The sequence below is a fragment of the Leptopilina boulardi genome, unplaced genomic scaffold (genome assembly GCF_019393585.1).
Source record: "Leptopilina boulardi isolate dan_hultmark-lab unplaced genomic scaffold, ZJU_Lbou_2.1 LbouV2_211, whole genome shotgun sequence".
NCBI classification, from domain to species: Eukaryota; Metazoa; Arthropoda; class Insecta; order Hymenoptera; family Figitidae; genus Leptopilina; species Leptopilina boulardi.
The window spans coordinates 1,916,261-1,933,659 of NW_026137765.1; the positions used below are offsets into that span (position 1 = coordinate 1,916,261).

Consider the following 17,399-nt stretch of genomic DNA (forward strand, 5'->3'; position numbering starts at 1 on the left):
TAGGAAAAATAAGTAAAAAATTTACAAAAAATTACAGCTAATAAATACAGTTTAACAGTGTGTTTTAAGTACACAATAGATTTTTGTAAATATTCTAAATGTCCCATTAGTCTGTAATGTTTTTCCAAGAAACATTGATTTAAAAAAACTTCATTTACAAAATGAATTTGATTTTTAAAAACGTGAAGCCAAACCTTCTCCCCTACTATCTGAATGACTTGATATTGTATTTCCTCTTTTTGTAATCATATTTATGCTCTTCAATATAGAATTTCCATTAACACGTGATGAGTTAATAATATTTAAATTTTTTGTAACTGCCGTATCAATGGCAAAAGTGCTATCAGGTTCAACCGTTACACCGTCAGGTAATAAATAATATCTGAAACAATAATTCATAATTGTGAATGAAAAAAAAAATAATAGAATTCCTCTTTTGTGAATAAATTTAATAAAATGCGAATTTTAAGAGACATTTTCACATATACCTTGCAGATTCTATTGTCGTTGACAGATTCATTCCACGTGCAAGGTAATTATAAAGAATTTGTCCAGTGACAATAGGATCATCTGAATTAAACGAACCACTTAATCCACAATTAGGAACATTGTCATGAAACAATATTGGAGTTAAAGTCATTAATTCGTCAACATCGTCAACAGTATCCAGAAAAAATCCGATATCCAAAAATAAAGACAGGTTTAACGGTTTGTTTAAACCTCTAAAAATATAGTTATTTTAATTGAAATTAATGCATCATTAAATAATAATAATAAATATATACTTACGTTACAATTGATACATAAGTATCTTGCCAATCAATTGCTACGACGCCAGTGTATTTACGTTGCGATACTATTGAAAAATAACAAAAAAAAATTAATTCCTTAAATCTATCTCTTTTCACAAACACTTAAATAAAGAAATTACATTTTGCAAAGCTAAATAAAAATATTCGTAAAGATAATGAACTAATTCTCTAATTTACCAGATTAGAAAAATTATTTTAAAATTAATTTTAAAAATAACTAACTATTTAAATCTTGACTGATGAGATTTCCATTAATGAGAGTATCGGCGACTTGTTTTTGTGTCTCAATCGTGGATGCATTAATTTTCTGGATGTGGAGTTTGTCTAAATCTCTCAAGGATAATTCTAAAAGATTTTCATGAGGTGGATAAAATATTGTGTGTTCAAAGAGCATTATTTTATTTGCTGTATATTCTTGTGGTTTGTAATTTGCCAAATCATTTAAAAGTGCCTCGTCGGTGCCAATTTTCTGAGTAATACTAATTGACAATGAACCATTGTAAATGACTGCAAAAGCCAAAAAAAAAAAATAAATTAATAAAAAACAACAGCTAATAAAGAAAAAAAAATATACAAACACAATAAAGTAACGAATACAATAATAAAAATAGCGAATAAAGAAAAGCAAAGTCGAAAAATCTAAAAATTTAAATAATTTATGAGTTATTAAAAACAAACCATCAGCACCATGTTGAGCGATTATTTCTAAAGTATTAGCAAGATTTTTCATTGCAAAAGTTTCCCCACCATAAATTGGTTTAAATATTTTTTCATAATCAGTTTGTTTTGATATTTCATTAGCAAATTCCCTCGAAACTATAAAACCATTTCTAGCCAATGCAATTGAAGGTTCAATTAGTTCTTGCCATGATAATTTACCCCGCAATGCTTGTTGTATTTCTAAGGCTCTTAATAATCCCGGTATTCTCGTATTAGCTTTTCCAAATTGTCCTAAAAAATTTAAAAAAATTTCTTATTATTTTTTCTTGTTTAAATTTTTATATTAATAACAAAAATTAATTGTCAAACCATCAACAGTGTTTTTCACAAAATCAACAATAACAGGAGTTTCTTGAACCCTTTGATTGTAAATCATCATAAATCCTCCTCTAAAAAACAAATTGTTACCACATAAATAATATCTAATTATCGTATACAATTTAAAAAAAAAATTAATGAAAAATTATTCTTCCCATACCCGCCAAGACCCGTTATATGTGGCGCAACGACAGTCATACAAATAGTGGCAGCAATTGCAGCATCTATTGAATTACCCCCTTTTCTGAGTATTTTTGTTCCAATTTGAGAGCAATTTGTATAATCTGAAGCAACAGCTCCATGAACTATTGTACCCTGAAAAAAAATTGTAAAATGTAATTTATTAATTTTTTGAAAAAAGTTTTTAAACAAAATTGAATAACACATTTTATTTTTTAAACTTACCTGTGGAATATTATCACCATATCTCAATTGTAAAATTAATGCCGCTGTAATTGCAACGGTTAAAATAAAAAAACAACAACAAATTATTCCAAATCCACTTTTTGAACATTTACAACTGCAACATTTATCACTCCTTTCTTTTGTCAATGGATCTTCTTCAGTTGGCGGTTCTTAAAAGTAAACAATTACAATTAACTTAAATATTTTTTATTACACAATATGAATGACTGAAAACATTCTTGGATTTCTTTTATCGTCAATTAACATTTAAAAATTATATTTAAAGATAAAAAAAAAGTTTCAACAAAGTTTCAAGTATAAAATAAATAAAAATAACCTGTAATATTATAAATTGAATGAGGATTTACATCATAAATATCATCATTTGATTGACTTTCATTGCTTTCATAGTTCATATTTCGAAATCGTTGTTCTAATTTCTGATACGAAGGAGTATCCATTATTATTTTAATATTATACTATTAAAAAAAAAATAATAGCAAATCTTTTATAAAAAATAAAATGATTTAAACACACATATAAACATAACCTATTATATTTTTTTTGACAAATTCTATAAAAAATTATTTCTTGTGATTAAAAAGTAATATCAAATTAAAACAATTGATGAGAATAACAATTGCAATTCTAATTGTTATGAAAAATATAGAAAATTTATTATGACAAAAGAATAATTGAAACAATGTAAATATGTTTCTTTAATGAATGATTATAAATAAAATTTATACATACGTCTAATGATAAAATGCATCTTATTTTTTTGATTTTCTATTTAAAATTGTAAAAAAAATGATATAAAAACTAATAAACTAAAAGTAGAACATTATATTTTTTGACATTTAATTTTGACAGCTCAAAACCAAAGGCACGTGTGTCAGTTAGTTCGAATTTTTGCCATTAGAGGCGCTAAAAACAATTTCCCGGATAAATTCAAAAATCAAAAATGAATTATCATTTAAAAATTAATTAATAACAAAATAATATTATAATATTTTTTTTATAAATGTTAACAATCTTCTTAACTTTCATTCATGTGTCAAGACACAAAGTTTATTTATTTAAAAAAAAATTTTCAAAAAGAGATTTCTATATTTCCTATATTTATGCAGTTTCATAGTTGATGATCAGCTGATGTAGTGATCACCACGTGTTTGTTTTTGTTTTTCATTAAAATATTAATTTTTTGTATATATATTCTAATATAATAAAGTTAATAGGTGCCAATTAACAACGATAATATCAAGAAACAATATTAAGTAAGTAAAAATTAGTAATAACAATATTTTTATATGGAACATAATTTTTAGGTTATCTTTTTGTATAAGATTTTTGTTTTGTAAACAAAAACAATATTTATATTATGCAACAAAATTTTTAGTTACTCTTAGTTAATAATGTACTTTAAAAAATTTAATGATTAGACTTGATATTTTTTAGTGTTTTACATTTTTAAAGGTCAAAAGTATAAACAATAAGAAGCAATTTTGGAGGGATAAGTTGAAAAATGGAAGACAATTATGAAATTGAAACGGGCATTAATTTGACGCCAAATTTATATCCCAGTAAGTTTATTTCTCACTCTTTGTAATAAATACTAATTTAATGACTTAAAGATAAAGAAAATATAACTTTTTTTAGATTTCAAAAAACGATCACAAGGAAAAAAGTTACCCATCTTTTCTGATTTTGAAAAGATTTCTAGTTCTAGAACTCCTGTTAAAAATAATCTAAAGAAACCACTTGTTATTCAAACTGTTTCAAATTCTGACGAAGAATCTGTTGAATTTATCTCGCAAAATAGTGAAAATGAAATTCAAATTCCGTCCAATTTTTCTGAAAATAACAAAAGCTTTGGTATGTAAAATAATTTGCAAAAATTTACCATTATTTTATAAAGAAATTTAAAATAAATAATTATATTTTGTTTCTAGAAAATTCGTATATATTTGAAAGAACAAACATTTCTGAATTAAGTATAAATGATTCTGAAAATATTTCTTATGACAATGAACAATCAACACATGAAATTTATCAAGAGAAAATGGAAATGGACAATATACCTCAGTTTTATTGTTTAAAAAATAAAGTTGTTGTTATTATGAAACCTAATACAACATTTTGGTTCTGTGGAAAATTGAAAGTACAAATTTTATATGGCGCAATTAAAATTTATGGAGCAGTTTTAAATACATTGAAAACTTTTGAAGTTTATTCGCCAAGAAGTCATAGTTTACTTAGTATTGAACAAGAAATTGATACATTAAATTGTGATAAGGAAAAATTATGGCAAACACTTGTTGCCGAAGGTGTGGATCGAAATCTCGAAAGTTCTTTGGTATTAATTATTAATCAATGTCAACCTGAATGGACCGTTGTTTTAATGGAAAACTTGACAAATCACTTGACAACTTTTCTCAATACCTATTGTTCCTTTAAATTATTTCCAAGAATTGAAGATCAAACATTTTATTCGTGGAACGATTTAAAAAGAGCTGAATTAACTCTACAAACTAATTTACGTTTTAATAACATAGGAAAACAATTAGTTATAAATCCCGAATGGAAAATAAAAATAGTTGACAATATTATAAATGAGTTTCATGATAAACAACAATCGATAAATCTTATATTTGGTGGAAAATCTGTTGGCAAATCAACTTTTTCAAAATATCTCGCAAATACTATTCTTCAAGAAATGAATAATGTTATTTTTGTCAATTTAGATCCTGGACAAACTGAATGCACACCATCGGGTTGTATTTCTTTAAATTTAATTGACACACCATTTTTAGGACCAAATTTCACACAATTGAGAACTCCATATTATCAGATATACATTGGTGATATAAATGTGGCAAATTGTGTGACACGTTATTTAGAAGCTGTGAAAATGTTAGTAAATCGATTGAAAAATGATTCGAAAATTTCTCAACTTCCTGTAATTATCAATACAATGGGATTTTGTAAAGGAATTGGTTGGGATATTGCACTTTGTATAATACGCATTTTTCAACCCACCAATGTTATACAAATTATGTCAAAAAAGGCGAGAAATAATTTCGAAAATTATCTCACCAAAGATGCTGCTATTCAACAGGTAAATTTTTCACTTATTTATTTAGAGTATAATTTATATTATATTTATTTAAAGTTGAATTAATTTTTGTAATTTAATTTAGAAATTGTCTTGGACTATTCATGAATCTGACAATTACGATGAATTATCTTACAAATTTCATCAAATAAATTCAGAAGCTGAAATTCATGGAAATGGTGAAACTTTTAATTTGGAACCCTATCAAAAAAGAGATCTTGTTATGCTTGCATACCTTAGTCAAATAACTAGAGGAAAACAACCAATTAAGTATGATTTATTTTTATATTTTTGATTATTTATTTTCCTTTATTTTTTCAGTAATATTTGTTTTTTTTTATAAATTTCAGATCATTGAAAAATACAATACCGAGTATAAACGATATTACTCCGTACAAGTGAGTATTAATTTATTTATCATTAATAAATGTAAATAATCTTAATTTTTAATAATAACTTTTTTTTTCAATTTTATGCAATTAAACAATTTTTTGACACTATATAAACTGTAAAATAATTAATATTATGTTTTTTTATTTTGTAATTTTAACTTTTACATAGTTTAAATACTTTTCTTTTTTTGACAGAGGGCCTTTATCATCACTTTACTTGTCACTCACACAAACTGGAGTTCCATTGACACATGTACTTGCAGCTATGAATGGAAATATAGTGGCTCTTTGTGGATATGATCCATCTGCTGAATCCAATAATTTAGCCACTCATTCAAAATCCGAAAATTCCCATGTCTTGATTAGAACACCACTAACTACCTGTTATGGATTTGGTAAAAATTCTTTTTTTAATAATAATAATTACTAAAAATCTTATTAATCTTAAAAAAAATTAACATTCTTAATTTTTTAAAACTTTAATTTATAAAAATTTGAAATTTTTAATTATTTTATAGAAATTTAGTGAATTTCATTTATTTTAGGAATTATTCGAGGAATTGATATGGAACAAAAGATCCTATATATCAATACACCTTTGGAATTTACAGAATTAAAACAAGTCAATTGCTTGGTGGACTGTTTGCCAATTCCAACAGCATTGTTGCCACTAAATTTGCCAAATGCACCATACATGGGTAATAAAGCTGATTTACCAACGAGTAAAGAACATCGTAGAGGATTCTTCAGAATAAGAAATAAAACAACGCGGGACTAGTGAATAAAGTTTTAATTACATGTTGATAAAATTAAACTTTTTTTTTCACGTAAGTAGTTTTTCATTCTATTAAAAAGTATTTACATTGAAAATATTTTTTTCTACCTTATATAATTAGAGTATTTTTTTAATTTTAAAGTTATAAAATTACGACCATTAATTTGAACAATTTGTAATTGTTCTTCAAAGTGTACAATATTATTTTGTCTTCACATCAAGTGTTGATAGAAATAAAATTATGTGATACATAAAAAATATTTTTTGAAAAATAATTAATAACGACGAAATTATCTATCGATGAATAATTAATTTATTCCTAATTCATAGAGTCAAAGACATATTTTTGGCTAAAGTACATTTTTTTTAAAGTTGTTGGCTTATAACTTTTTTTTTTTTTTTTTTCTTAATGATCGTCACTCTCAACATTTAATTAAAAAATAATTTTTCTCACAATTCGAACAATTATCGAAAAATTGAAGTATTTAAAATTTTCTTTTATTTGCGCGCAAAAAATTAAAAATTCAATCATTTAAACTGGACAAAAAGGATAAAATTTAAAAAATGTTCCCGCCATCTGGTGACCTCTAGTGGATATTTTTTGTACTATACATTTTCCCAACAACTTTTCGCATTTATTTCTTAACAATTGACTTTTGTTTGTGAATTTTAAACTTGTGTTTAATTAAAATTTCAACAATTTCGAATATCTATTAAGTATTTTACGACAATTGTTTGAATTGTGAGACAAATTATTTTAAATGAATCGCACGGACTTCATTATATTCGCAAAGCCGTTACATTTTGAAAACTGCATTTATGATCGCCATTTTTGTCAGTTCACGTGAAAAGTCTTCGACAAAATAATGAAAATTATAATAGTATCAATATATATTGTGTGATGTGAATAAGGAATTATTAAGGTACCACTTTTTTATTTACTAAATTTATGCAATTTCGAAGAATTTATAAACATTTTTTTAAGATTTCGATTGTGTTTAGAGGTTATGTTTTTGTTTATTTTCAATGGAACATTTTGTATATCATTTTAAATATTATTAAAGTTTGGTTTACAATTTCTGACGATGAAAATAATGTTTCTTTAATATTGCTTATTATAAATTTACAATATGAATAGTAAACAATATGATAACCAATTTTTTACGCTTAGTTTTGTAACAATTTTCAATCTATAAAATCATTCAATAACGGACAAAATTGATTAAATTCGGATAAAAAGCAATATAACTTTATTTTCTAATTAATTCTTTAACTAATTTTACAACAAAATTTTGTGTTGAGAAATATTCAATTTTAATATTTTTCTATATATTTAATTTTCCTTAAAATCTGTGTATTACCAAATCGTAACAATAATAATAATAATTAAAATTTATTAATTATTCAAAAAAAAAAATTAAAAATGAATAAAAAAATAAGATTTCATATAAAAAATAAATAATATTGTTACTTGAGAAATTTAGAATTCTTTAAAATAAAAAGAAACTCGAAAAAAAAGAAATTAAATGCATGTATTTTCACATAGTATAGATACGTAAATGCAAGGCTCCTTTGATATCCCACGAGGGAAAAGTATGAATGGCTGATAGTAAATTCTTGTCGCGAATATGCGTTTGGTTGTAACGACTTTAGGCATAAATTGAAAGTTGCCAAGAGGGTTTTACTGAGGGAGGATGCCCCTATCATATGAGGGAGGCCAACACAGATAGTGTATAGGAAACGGGGAGTGGAGGCAGAAAGAGAGTGAGTTGGGCGGGTAGAAAACCGCGAAGCTGGGTCAGTTATACGTTTAGTTTGAGCCAAGCTCCGCAACTGTCTAGATCATTAAACTATTATTATTTTTTCAATCCCCCCCCCCCTTTTTTTTGCTTTTATAATATTGAAGCTTTATACACATACAAATTAAATAACAAAATAAATTATTAATATTTATTTATTTCAGAATTAAAAACAGCGTAACTTTTTCGTTTTTTTAAATTTTACATTTTCTTTCGCAAAAATTAATGGTTTTTCTTTTATTATATATTTTTTGTCAACCAAAATAGAAAGATTAATGAATATATGGAAGATAATATGTAAATATAATGTATATTTGTTATGACATAACATTATTGATGTTCGTTAATACTTAAATCTTCAATTTACAAATAAATTTGTTGAAAAAATAAGTAATTATTTTGATTTATATTCATATGCGTGAATAATTATAATAAAAAAAATTCATTATTCAGGCAATATTCATATATGATTAGTATAATCATTAGTGAATAATTGAAATTTAAAAAAAAAAAAAGAAAACAATAGTAATTAATTTTATTAAATAAATAATATTGAATTTAGAACAAATGAAAATTCTATAATCAAAATCTTAAATGCAAAATAAAAGAAAATTTGATCAATTACAAATTTTTAATAAAAATTCGAGTTAAGTTGAGAAAACATTTTTCATTAATGTTTATCTCATTGCAACCAAATCTAAATATATATATACATTATATATTGATAAAATTAGAATAATTTGAAAATACAAATAATATTGAGTAGACAATATTTCTGTGACGTTATGAATGGATGTGTCATATATATTGGTTGATAGTAATACCTGTATATCAACTATTTCAATGTACATCATCTGAAATATCTGGCGAGAAAATATAACTATATGCGCTTGCGTGAAGCGCGTTTTCAAATACGCGCCATCTTTTTTTTTTATTTTTATTTTTTTTTTTATACCCAGTGCTCTCCTTTTACTTTTTCCCAACATATAGCATGGAAAAAGAAAATAATAATAAAATAAATGCAAAAAGAATATTTTTGAGATGATAAAAAATTAGAGACTAGATTTTTATCGAACTTTCAAACTATATATATATAGTTGATTTTGCGCGGTGCTCTTTTGCCATTAACAACAACAACAGATGAAATGGGTGGTATATAACCGCGTATAGAAAACGCGTGGGCGATGAGAGTATCAGTGCAAAAAGAACAAGACGTTATTTATTTCTTTTTTTTTTTGTTCTTATATATATTATTTTATTTTTCAAAAATTTTGAATTAGATAAAAATTTGCCAAATCAATGAAATGGAATAAAATTTGTGAAAAACAATATATGTAGGTCAAAATTTTATTTCCTTTTATTCTGTGGTGGCTTAAATTTTTGGAACTGTATAAGCTTAGATGTTGGTAAGCAGAGAGAATAGAACGAGAGAATAGAGAAAGGAGAATTTGAAACACAGGATAGACCCTCTAACTCGCTGCGCAGCGGATTTTCTTGTATTCTATTGATTTTTCTAAAGCTCAAGTAGTGGGAGTCAGCAGCCAGTCTCGACATCATATATATATATATATATATATATATATATATATATATATATATATATATATATATATATATATATATATATATATATATATATATAAAATATATATATAGGTTTGAACTAAAATTGCTCTTTCTCTCTTATCACTATGCTTTGTTATATATTTCTCTCTTTCTCAGTTGAAATGTGTGCGCGCGCGCAAAACACTCACATACATATACATTATCTCACAAACATCTTCAAATACATTTACTCTCTCTGTCTCTCTCTCTCTCTCTCTCTCTCTTGCTTTTGCTTTCCCTCTCTCTCCCTCGGTTACCCTTTTCAACCCTTTTGCCATGCACTGTTACACATACTCTCTTGGTACTGGTTAAAGTCTCTATCTTTTACACAAACACACATGAACCCGTTTGTTCCAACTTGATCCTCTCTCTCTTCTTTCAAGCCAACATCTGTCTTTCTTCTTCCTCTGACCAGTATGCATGTGTAGAAAACAACACCATCGTGACATCAGGAAAGGCTACACGAAGCTTTTCAGGCCCTCTTGGGCCTGAAAATTTACGATTTACTCTTTTATATGTTACTTTTATCGTAACAGATTTTTGTTTCAATTTCTTCTTTTTTTTTTTTTTTTTTTTTTTTAATACAAAAGAAATGAAATTGTCATTTTGATATTAAATATTGTTTTACTTAGACTTTTTTTTATATATAATCAGAATTTTAAAAATTGCAAAATTTTTAGTTTTTCAATTAACGATTTTGAAAAATCGATAATAATCGATTTTCGATAGGATGACATAACCTCGAATGTTTATAAAAAAAATATAGCCAATAATTATTATTTTAAATCATTTCAAGTTTTTTCATGACTTTCATATAATTGATATAGTACATTTAATAGCTTAAATAACATTTTTCCATTATTATGAGCAATATTGTCAGTGTTTTGTTTTATATATTTACAACTGATAAGACGATAACAGTGAGTAAAGTGTCTGCAAAAACAAATATTGTAGACTATGCATGATTCAATCATGTATTGGTTTTGGTATTAAAAATTTTACCAGATACAATTTTTTATTTTAAATTTTGTTCATGAAACAATTAAAAATTATATTTCTGATTAGGTTAAATTGTTTTATGATTAAATTATTGTTAATGTTCTTTCAACTTTTTTTTTTTTTTTTTTTTTTAGAAAAATTTAACAAAAAAAATTTTTTTTTAGCGCAGAAATTTTTAAATTATTTTATTTGTGGTTTAATCGAGTGTTAAATACAACAGCTTGTCACTATGGTTAGTGGATAAAAATGATTTTAGTGTTGTGTAACGTCAAAGTAAAAGTTTCGTTAAAAGATGTTCGCCTTTATTCGTACGATCCTGTATTTCCACCCACTCGTCAAGCGACAGGGTCAGACATGGGCAAACTCACACATTGAAACATCTACTTGCACACATTCTCTTCCTGCAATATTTACGTAAATACGCACACGTTTGAAGTGAACTCACACAAGTACAAAATAATGTGCATGTGCCTAGAGTTCTAGAGAGTAAAGAATTGCTCGGGGAGAACAACAGGGAACAGCCTTGCAGCCAAGTTGGCTGTACATTGTACATGTGCACTATACTGCAATTGCTGGCCGTAGGCTGACGGTGACTAGAGAGAGCGATATATTCTGTGCACAAGACAGCCATATGGGTAGGATATCAAGCGAGAGGTTAGAACATTACGTTGGAGAGAGATGCAGCCAGGGCCAGGTCAGTCAGGCTAGGCTAGGCTGCTGTAATCAGCCGTGAAAGCACAAGCAGGCGCGATTCCGAACTACATAGCCGAGAATCAACGAATTATTCCGATGTTATTCGAAGTTGACGGAAATGCACGAAGTCTTGCCGAGCGAACAAATTCAGCGATACGGGCAAGCAGTGCGGCCGTTTCTGTCGCGGTTAAGTGACTAAGTATATTCAGTTAATGTGCGTGCTTGTTTCTATGAAAGGAAAAAGTGCAAAATTATCATCGTCATCGGATTAACATTAGTCGTTCATGTAAAGAAGAATTGTTGCGTCGTTTGTCATTTGAACGACACTGTGTTTGTCCTTGCCTGAACATTCGTATACGGACGAATGATCAACGACGGGTGTGGTGATCGTTTTGGGACAAGACCGTGTGACTCGAGAGGTTCGTTTGCAGAATCGGATAATATGTACTGATGAGACATCAAAGGTAAGAATTGTGTGTGGCACTGGGAGAGGGTGTTGGCAGAATCAAATTTATTTTTTTTCGAGAGAAAAAATATAATGCACAACCAAGTGCTGTGGAAGTGAAGATTGACTTTCTCAGAGCCGGTGTGGCATCGGTTCGCCGATCGCACCCGGGGCCTATCCGGGCCACAAATGCGTCGCGTGATCACGTCAACTCTTGTGCTTTACAAAACTATGTTAAATTTGTGTCGTTCTCGACATTGGAATTATTGTGATAAATTTTTAAGTGTATAAATTATTGTTAAGCTTAATTTAGTTTAATACACCTCTAGTGACACGTTTCAAGCCCTTGAAAGGACTTTCGTGGAGAAATATGATTTTCATTTGTGAATAGAAGTACATTGCCGTAGCCGTCGGGTCAGGCAACTGTGATCACCTGACAGTTTTTCTTCAAGGTTTCGCGAGTGTATAAGAAGAAAAAGAAAAAAAAACCAAGTTACTATTTGTTTTTACAGTTGAATATAAATAAAAGAACTTATTTTTGAGTGCCATTTAATGAAACACGTTCCTGGGTCATTGGATATAGAGGTTAGACCCAATTTTTGATTTTTATCAAAGTGCCGGTTTATATTTTGTGTTATATATTGGATATATCAACAACATTTGTTGGAAGACGACCTGTTTTGTGTTGAAAACTTTAAAAAGGATATACATAAAGATGCAGGTGGCAACGCTCTTCAGGGAAAGCGCCAATCTACTTGGTGCTTCGAGTTTGGATCCCCCACAAACACACCACCAGACTCTACAACAACAACAGATGCAACAACAATCCGTTGACATGCACATGAATCATCACATGCAACATCATTACAAAATGTAAGTTTTTACATGTTTCGTAAATTTTATTTTCTTTGCATATTTTAATGTGTGTTTTTACAAAAAAAAAAAAATTGATTTTGCTGGATACCTAGAATTTATTATAATTATGTATTACTTATATCCTATGATCAATATTATTAATTAACACTATAATTGTCAATTATTTGGCTTTTATGTGTATTTTTGATGATTTTTAATGATATTTGAGAAAAATATTCTTTAATGTGCTTAAAGGATATTAATTAAGTTTTCAAAATTGAAAATTTAAATTTATTGTATCGTATTATTGATTTAATATAAAAATCTTTCTTTATTATTTCTTTAATTCGGAATTTATTAATTTTGAAATGATTTTTGAAATACAGGTTATGTTGTTAAAAAAAATAATCACATAACAAATGTTGTAGTTTCAAAATTGAAATTATTCTAAATAATTATGCATCACAATTCTATAGATTTTGGTTAATTTCGTTTGTCGTTTTTTTAGTTATACACAATATTCTTTAGATATCACTAGATATTTATTTTCAATTAGTAGTTTTTAGTAAAGAAAAACGTATTCCTATTTAATTTTTAGTAAGTTTTTTTTTCAATTATTGTATTTTGATTTCTTTGTTGCGCTTCTGATTTCTTCAATTTTTGAGTATTTTCTCAATTGATTTTCTTTTCGAGAGAACCTTGACTACTTTTAAGTTCATCAGTGTTGATTTTCCAGAATCATTGCATTGTCATCGGCTTTCTCTTATAGTATATATAGTTGAAGCTATAGCGAATGTACAACTTATTCGATGCGACGGATAGAAACTTGGATTTAGTAAGAATTGAAAAATCTCTTTCAAACGTCCAGTCATCAAAGGCTGATGATGAAATTAACGTTTAATTTAAATATCACAAGAGAAAATTGTTAAATTCTTATATATACAGACACATTTATATATATACTTGAGTGAATGTAGCTTTACGAATATCCTTATCATAAAGTGTACGTGATGTTAAATAGTTAGATATAGCATTTCAAAATAACAATGAGGTACAGGTATAATTATCAACATTTAAAAAAAAAAAATATATATATATATACATGTGACAGAGTGATCGTCATTATTGAAGTAATATTAGGGAAATATATATAACACGCCAAAAGCAATATTATAGGGCAACTATTTGAAATAATTGCATATCGATTAATTACGATGGATTTAAACAAATGTTGCATATAATATACTGCTTCGCAAAATTGTCGAGCATTGTATTAATAATTAATGAAAGCTGATGTGAAAGGTGAAATTTTGAATCTCGTTTATAAAATATACGTTTCTGAAAATTGGAAAAGCTGTCATATGCAAAAGTTGAAGCATATTTAATATAATTTTCTTTTTCTCTATTGTTAATTTTTAATTTACAGTATAAAAAATTCTGACGAATCATGTCGATATATTCAATCCCCTCCCCTCCCCCCCCCCTTGGACGATATATAATATAAAGAATGCCGCAAGGATGTTAATTTTCAATATCGGGCATTTATTTTTTTTCGTATCTCATAAAAGCGATATCAGTCAAATTAAAAGTTTACACGTTTTTGTCGATAATTTAAAAAAAAAAAAAAAATATTCTGTCAAAGAGATATAAATAAACAGTCCTGAGAGACTGAATTAATTCCCGTGGATATTGTATATATATATATATATATATATATATATATATATATATATACAAAGGGGATATTTTGATAAAATATGAAAATTTACCTGAAAATACAGTTTAAATTCAATGGGATATTATATGCATTTTTAATTGCTTTAAAAATGATAATACTCAGGAGGAAATTATGGACAAACTGTTAATATCTGTCATTTAATAATGTTTATACGTAAACAGGTTCGACCTTCAGAGATAAAATATAAATATGCAAGATTACTGACCTCTTTATTATAATCATGTTGAATTTGTATAAAAAAAAATGTGTCAAGTGTAGATACTGTTGTCATTTTTTTTTGATGGCTTTTTTTTCTTTTTAAAAAAAAAAAAAAATGTGTGTATAAGTTTCATTAAAAACCATTATTGAACGGAATGTCGCGAGAGAGAGAGAGAGGGAGAATGAAATATAAAAATGCAAAGGTCCACGTGGTATATAGACATAAATCGTTGTTCTCTGTGAATGAGTCGCGAGCTTATCGATGAGTTTGATCCATCATGAACTAGGCATATACAATCCGCCCTGTAACAACTTCACAGAAATAGGTGCATATACTATATATATATATATATATATATATATATATATATATGTGTACATATATATATGTGTACATATATATACGAACAGGTGTGTCAGTCGTCCAACCAAGTCGTCTCGTGCTCAGGTCTTGAAAAGGGAGTATACACTGATCACTGATTATAGTGAGAGTATAAAAGCACGTTTCAGCGAGCTCGTGGCAAATTAATTCCAGTTTTTTTTTTTTTTCTTTTTGCTGAAATAAAAAATGTGTCGAGCGGAAGTAATTACGCTGAACGTGGCTAAATACTTTGAATGGATTCACATTGTTATTTGCCACTTTTTTTTTATTATTATTATCAATGTGTGAAGCGAGAAAACTCTTTCATTGAAAAAAAAAAGAAAATTCCTTAAAAGGTCGGGATAATTTATAATTTAATAAGCAATTTTTTTTTTTGCAAATTTTTTATTATTATTTAATTATCGTATTAATGAAAAGTTAATTTTTCATGTAAATAATACACACGCTTTTAAATAAAATCTTTATGATTTCTAAATGATAGTTTTAATACACTAGTTAAAGATAAAGAGGTCAGGTTCATTCATAAAAATATGAGTAAAAAGTCTACGGGATGATTCATAAATATTTCAAATGATTTTAAAGAAAAATTTATTTCGAGTTGAAGATTCTTGTTTTTTTTTTTGTCGCAACTAAACATATGTGACCCACGTAAAAATTTCAAGGTTAGTTTACAAGTCTTAAAATGTGTTTTTTTGCACTAGGTTATTATTTTTCCTTCAAATAACTGAAATTTAAAATATAAACGCTCTTCTATTATTATTCTGTTTTGAATTATTCATTGACTTATTGAAAATCTTAATTTTTAATTATTATAATATAATTTTTTACGAAATTATTATTTACTATTATATTTATTGTAATTTCTTGTGAAATATATTTATATACACAAGATAAAAGGTGTATTACCAATTCGCAATCGCTTGTAAGTGGAACAACAGGAAAGTTGGTGTGAACAGAGGTTCTCGTTTCATTCCTTTATTGCGGGAAAAAAGCCCCCATTTTCGTTTTTTTTCTCCATTTTTGCTGTCTTATTTTCTTTTTAAAAAATTTTCTCATTACACAGAAAAAAACGCTAGATAAATTTTGTTGCAGCTAATATATTAATACAGAAAATTAATATAGGTATTGAAATAAGCTGCAACGCTTATTATTTTAATCCAATTTTGCTTATTTTAATACCAAAATGTATTAAAATAAGCAAAATTGGATTAAAATAATAAGCGTTGCAGTTTATTTTAATGCCTTTTTGTTTTCTGTGTAACCAATGCTAATTCACATAGACGGTGGCGCCCCCAACTAGGATAAAATTTGTTGCAGTTAATTTTTATACCGATTTTGGGATAAAAATTCTACTTTTTTTGTGTGTACACTGAAAAAAAATTCTAGTTAGAATAACCAGAATTCTAGTTAGAATAAACACACGGAGAAAAATGGAAAAACGAATAAAGTAACTTTTACTACTTTAAAAGTAAAATTGGACCTGTCCGAAGTTTCTGCGCATCTCTGGCAACTTTTACTCGAAAAATAGTAAAATTGACTATTTCTGTAGTAAATTTTACTGTTTCCGTAGTAATTTTTACTATTTCTGAAGTAAATTTTACTATTTTTGGAGTAAAAGTTGCCAAAGATGCGCAGAAACTTCGGACAGGTCCAATTTTACTTTTAAAGTAGTAAAAGTTACTTTTTCTTTTTTTCCGTGCAGAATTCTAAGTAGAATAACCAAAATTCTAGATAGAATAACCAGAATTCTAGTTAGAATAACCAGAATTCTAGTTAGAATAACCAGAATTCTGGTTAGGGTATATATTTAACATTTTGATTCTGGTTAGGTTAACCAGAATTCTGGTTATTTTAACGAGAATTCTAGTTAATTCAACTAGAATTCTGGTCAACATAACTAGAAAGTAATGTTAAATATAGCCTAACCAGAATTTTTTTTTAGGGTAATTACCGTTTCAAAAAGACGTATTATTTTGTAGTTGCCTTGAACAGAAGGTTTTTGAGAGAGATGACGTAACATTCCACACACTCGAAATGTGATATTTTTTTTTTTTTTGAAAGTACTTAAATTCAAAAGAAGCAAATAACATCCCTCTGTACATTGGCGAGAAGCTAAAACAACAGCCAAGATATTATGGCAATTGCGTC

At 27.1% G+C, this 17,399-nt stretch overlaps 3 protein-coding genes across 6 annotated transcripts in view; 2 read left to right on the top strand and 1 right to left on the bottom strand.

Moving 5' to 3' along the window:
* Positions 1-28: 28 nt before the first annotated feature.
* Positions 29-3,150, bottom strand: LOC127278748 (glutathione hydrolase 6-like). 2 transcript variants are annotated; one of them, XM_051300586.1, is made up of 10 exons: positions 3,009-3,145; positions 2,593-2,734; positions 2,256-2,425; positions 2,011-2,165; positions 1,842-1,921; positions 1,491-1,763; positions 1,035-1,319; positions 790-856; positions 489-722; positions 29-382 (listed from the first exon to the last, which is right to left on the bottom strand). In XM_051300586.1, the coding sequence occupies exons 2-10, from the start codon at positions 2,714-2,716 to the stop codon at positions 175-177; spliced, it is 1,596 nt and encodes a 531-aa protein (XP_051156543.1). In that variant the 5' UTR covers positions 2,717-2,734; positions 3,009-3,145; the 3' UTR covers positions 29-174. The 2 variants fall into 2 exon arrangements, with proteins under 2 accessions (XP_051156543.1, XP_051156544.1); XM_051300587.1 differs by lacking the exon at positions 2,593-2,734 and having other exon boundaries at positions 3,009-3,150.
* Positions 3,151-3,371: 221 nt separating this feature from the next.
* LOC127278755 (polynucleotide 5'-hydroxyl-kinase NOL9) lies at positions 3,372-7,632 on the top strand. 2 transcript variants are annotated; one of them, XM_051300602.1, is made up of 8 exons: positions 3,372-3,532; positions 3,714-3,838; positions 3,915-4,130; positions 4,208-5,373; positions 5,456-5,640; positions 5,721-5,768; positions 5,958-6,157; positions 6,308-7,632. In XM_051300602.1, the coding sequence occupies exons 2-8, from the start codon at positions 3,781-3,783 to the stop codon at positions 6,538-6,540; spliced, it is 2,106 nt and encodes a 701-aa protein (XP_051156559.1). In that variant the 5' UTR covers positions 3,372-3,532; positions 3,714-3,780; the 3' UTR covers positions 6,541-7,632. The 2 variants fall into 2 exon arrangements, with proteins under 2 accessions (XP_051156559.1, XP_051156557.1); XM_051300600.1 differs by having other exon boundaries at positions 3,732-3,838.
* A 3,503-nt stretch (positions 7,633-11,135) lies between these two features.
* Positions 11,136-17,399, top strand: part of LOC127278754 (uncharacterized) — a 45,360-nt gene continuing 39,096 nt past the window's right edge. For both annotated transcript variants that reach the window (XM_051300598.1, XM_051300599.1), the window contains exon 1: positions 11,136-12,951. In XM_051300598.1, the coding sequence (XP_051156555.1) occupies positions 12,794-12,951 (158 nt within the window). In that variant the 5' untranslated portion in view covers positions 11,136-12,793. The remainder of the gene's footprint in view (positions 12,952-17,399) is intronic.

What these genes read in the sequence shown, in the direction of transcription:
- LOC127278748 (XM_051300586.1), bottom strand. Translation starts at nt 2,716, where the DNA reads ATGGATACTCCTTCGTATCAGAAATTAGAACAACGATTTCGAAATATG. An exon ending in ATGGTGATAATATTCCACAG is followed by an intron (nt 2,166 to 2,255) that starts GTAAGTTTAAAA and finishes ATTTTTTTTCAG; the next exon opens with GGTACAATAGTTCATGGAGC. An exon ending in TGTGAAAAACACTGTTGATG is followed by an intron (nt 1,764 to 1,841) that starts GTTTGACAATTA and finishes TAAATTTTTTAG; the next exon opens with GACAATTTGGAAAAGCTAAT.
- LOC127278755 (XM_051300602.1), top strand. Translation starts at nt 3,781, where the DNA reads ATGGAAGACAATTATGAAATTGAAACGGGCATTAATTTGACGCCAAAT. An exon ending in AAGATGCTGCTATTCAACAG is followed by an intron (nt 5,374 to 5,455) that starts GTAAATTTTTCA and finishes AATTTAATTTAG; the next exon opens with AAATTGTCTTGGACTATTCA. An exon ending in AACGATATTACTCCGTACAA is followed by an intron (nt 5,769 to 5,957) that starts GTGAGTATTAAT and finishes TTTTTTTGACAG; the next exon opens with AGGGCCTTTATCATCACTTT.